At 36.3% G+C, this 4,084-nt stretch overlaps 1 protein-coding gene across 1 annotated transcript; it reads right to left on the bottom strand.

Annotated features, from left to right (window-relative positions):
* Window positions 1–2,359: 2,359 nt before the first annotated feature.
* Window positions 2,360–3,391, bottom strand: LOC136039639 (uncharacterized). Its single transcript, XM_065723537.1, has one exon. The coding sequence runs from the start codon at window positions 3,389–3,391 to the stop codon at window positions 2,360–2,362; it is 1,032 nt and encodes a 343-aa protein (XP_065579609.1).
* Between the last annotated feature and the right edge of the window lie 693 nt (window positions 3,392–4,084).

Here is a 4,084-nt window from a genome sequence, read left to right as displayed (position 1 = left end):
AAATCCAGTGCAAATGCTGTACCGTTTACTAGGCTATAATTTCGTCGGCGAGCACCGCTCCTCAAGGTCACCCTGCAGCACTTATGAACAAAAGTTTCCGACACATCCAATTTTTCTATTCGAAGAATGAAAGAACAATAAACAGTAATAGAGGGCGGCCCAGTCGCCTTCTATCCGGCCTGGCTTTTGTCCTGCCTGTATAGACCAAACCCAGAAGAATTATTCATTAGTCAGAATCCAGTGCAAATGCTGTATCGTTTACTAGGCTATAATTTCGTCGGGGAAATTACTCCTCAAGGTCACACTGCAGCACTTATGAACAAAAGTTTCCGAAACATCCAATTTTTCTATTTTCTATTTACGCTGAAGTCCGAATTTTGTTCCAATTCTTTAAGAATGACCCCTGAATCACAAAGGCCGTTTAATTAGAATAAATAGCTCTTTTGAAAGTACCAAATATATTTTAGAGTAAAGAGCAAGGTATTGAAGAGGGGGGAACCCCCCATATCCATAATAATTTCTGTTCGTTTTAAGCTTTAATGTTGCTCCTTACTTTCGGTTGAAAAAACTTGTTTTTTTATTTAATTCCTGACCGTTTTTTATAATTAATACTGGCAAATCCAGCCTCCCTTCAAGGAAAATTCTCTTCCCACATGAAAAATTCCTCCATGGAAAGATCCTTCCACGTAACTCCCTCCCCCCGACCCCCCACCAAAAAATGAGTTCCACGTGAAAACGTCTGTATACTTCCCAACAACATTACTATATGTAAACAATGGGCCAAGTTCATAACTTGAAGACCTTCCTCCGGGGGCTGTGGGGGATTAAGTCGTCCTCAAGACATAGTCATTAGATTTGTTGACTATGCTGAACAAAATGGCTATCTCAAAATTTTGATCCGGTGACTTTGAGAAAAATGAACATGGGAGGGGCCCTAGTTGCCCTAAAATTTTTTGGTCACCTAAAAAAGGCACTAGAACTTTTAATTTCTATTCAAAAAAACCTCTAGCGACATTATAGGAGCACTGGGGCGCTATGATCACCTCTGGTAAAAAAAAAACAACATATAAACACATCCGTGATCTTTCTTCGAGCAAAAAAAAAAATACAAAATTCCACATTTTTGCAGATAGGAGCTTAAAATCTCTAAATGGTTCTCTGAGACGCTGAATCTGATGGTGTGATTTTCATTAAGATTTTAAGACTTTTAGGTGGTGTTTCCCCTTTTTTGGAAAATAGGGCAAATTTTCTCAGGCTTGTAACGTTTGATGGTTTAAGACTAAACGTGATGAAACTTATATATTTAAAATCAGCATACACATTTGATTCTGTTGATGCATCTATTGGTATCAAAATCCCATTTTTTAGAGTTTTGGTTACTATTAAGCCTGGTCGCTCTTTACTTACACTTTGTTACCACAAACTGTTTAATAATTCCTGTTCGTTATAAGTTTTGATTTTCATCACTCTTTCCTATCATTTGAAACAATCTTTTCTTCTATCGTACAAGATGGTTGCTCACTGTGAGCCAAAGAGGAAGGAAAACATACAAAAGGTATATGTTCTGTTATTTAGCGTGAGAAGATTGAGATTAAAAACTAAGACCACCATTAACAGTATTGTGTTCGGCAGTGACAAGGTATGAAATTTAATAATTTATTTGATTAATCCGTAGACATATAGAATTACAGCTCAGTTTTCTCTGTAAGTGATAATGAGCTAGAATCTTTTCAAAATATAATCTATGTAAATTAGTCCAAGGTTAGCTTGATAATTTTAACAATGGCAGACCTTCGCTTACGTTATGTCCCCTGCTTTTTAAAGCACTCGAAAGAAAGTTAAGGTAAAATAAAGGAAAGGTAAAAGAAAGCAGTAACTTGGGGAGGCTTAAACTAGAAAAAAATGACGTCAAACTTGATGACATCAATAATTTTTTTTAGTCAAGAGCCAATTTCCTCGCTTAAATTTTCCATTCTGTTCGGTATGAGGTTCACCTTCAACTACGCTAGAAATAAGCTCGTGTATTTCACTTCTGGTCCCCTCTGTGCAACCCTGTTTTGGGGAATAAGATTTCCCCATGGGGAATAATATTCCCATAAGGAATATTTATATTTTTCACCAAAGATTTCCAGATGTTTTCAGCTTCTAATCGAAAATTAAAATTGAGAGCTCTATGTAGCCTACAACAAGCCTAAAGTTACAAACAAATCCATATTAACCTCAAGGTCTTTGGTGTTTGCTTCTTGACTGCAATGAAAGACTAGCCTAATTATACAAATTTGATCTCGGTCCTTCTGTTGGTAATAATTCATTAAATCAGTTTGAGACGAACTATGGTCATTCTTTTGCAACTCCTCAATCAGGTTACAAGCAGTTGACGAGGGTAATCCTTTCTTTGAAGTAAAGCCCAATAACATCCTGTCCAATAGTCTTCCATTCTACGTCTCTCTTCTTCATAAGTAAAAACAACATATTCACCACTATGGCTCCTAGCTCTGCCTCTGCTTTGTATATTCTGTATTACTGACTGAACGCATGAATATCGGATTACCAATCCACATTCGACAACATCAATTCCCTCTTCAACGACTGATGTGGTAATAATCATCTGACAATCACCCTGGGTGAATTTGCTGATTATTTTCTGTTGCTGTTCTTTCCAACTCATGCCGTCGTAACCATTTTGACCGAATAAAACTAACGGGTTTAACCCAGGAAATTCTTTTGCTACGTGCTTCCATATCAACTTGCAGATTTGTCTAGTTTTAACGAAGACAAGAATTTTCACTGAGTTTTTACGTTCCTCAATAAGTTTTAAGAGCTGTATCAGTTTTGGAGAAAGGCTCTGACAGGCTTGATATTTATTAATCAAATCTTGAACACCAGGTATAGTAGAGGCACAAGGATTTGATATCATGCCTAATGCATCTTCAATTCCAATTTCTCTACAAACTTGGATGGATTCCAACAAATCAAACAGCCCTGTGTCACTGTCTTCTGCCGTTTTCCGTAGATCACCTTTAACAGTGTTAGTGTTCCCATTGTTTAGTAATTCACATGATTTATTATAACCTTTCATGAGGCTATAGGATCGGTTGAAATGATTCTGTGCCTCTGTAATGTATGCGTGAATTATATCAGGGATCTTGAATGTGATGGAACTTTCTATAAGGGTTGATATATGTGGGAAATGAGGACGGAAAACTGCTGCTGGCTCTAAATTTTTTAAACAGGTAGAAATCCGAGCCAGTTCACTTTTTTCAGACTTTACAGAAACAGGGGAGGCAGTAAGGCCAAGAATTCGTGGTCTTGACTCTTCCGGGCATTTTTTCACTTCTTTCAAAATATTTACATAGACGTGGTTCCCACTGGCATGATGACATTCATCCATGACTACGCAAGAGAAGTCCCAAATATTCAAGTTTCTCCTGAAAAAAAGATTTAAGATTTCAATCATACACCACTAAAAAAAGGGGCAAAAATAGGAGAAGTCAGCCAAAAATCTAAAAAATGTTGCCTAAAATACACCTTATGAGGCTCATCCCTCCTGAAGGAATTGGTGGTGCTAATCATCCTAAGGGTGAAAACTAATTAACCCATGGATGCGAATGAACTGCAATCGAAAGAAAGTTTCTATTTTAGAAAACAGAAATATAAATATTTAGCTATGAAATAAAAAATTTCAACTCTACTGAGGTATACTCATACTTTTACTAAAAGTAGAATGCCTCTATTTAATCAATTTAAAAAAATAGCAAAGTTTTTCCGAGGGAAGTAAAGAGCGAAGTTGAAATTTTAAACGAACAAAAACTATTACTTCCCATCCTATCTAACATATATCGATAAAACTAGTAAAAATAAATCAGCGGGTGATATCTCACTATGTTTCTAGGGTTACAGAAAACTAGCGCTTCACTGAAAGCACGAAACAATATAGGAGTTTCGTTAAGGCAAATATAAACTATTTAAGGACTCTTTTAACAGTATAAAAGTAAAGTATTTTTAGATTGTTGTTTCATTTTTTTGTTTAATTTGGCACTACTTCTGCACAATGAGCTCAGTTCAATGATTGACCGTCATCTGA

This window comes from Artemia franciscana, chromosome 19 (genome assembly GCF_032884065.1).
Source record: "Artemia franciscana chromosome 19, ASM3288406v1, whole genome shotgun sequence".
NCBI classification, from domain to species: Eukaryota; Metazoa; Arthropoda; class Branchiopoda; order Anostraca; family Artemiidae; genus Artemia; species Artemia franciscana.
The sequence above is the reverse complement of the archived record's forward strand: the minus strand, read 5'-3'. Positions and strand labels throughout refer to the sequence as shown.

What these genes read in the sequence shown, in the direction of transcription:
- LOC136039639 (XM_065723537.1), bottom strand. Translation starts at nt 3,391, where the DNA reads ATGGATGAATGTCATCATGCCAGTGGGAACCACGTCTATGTAAATATT.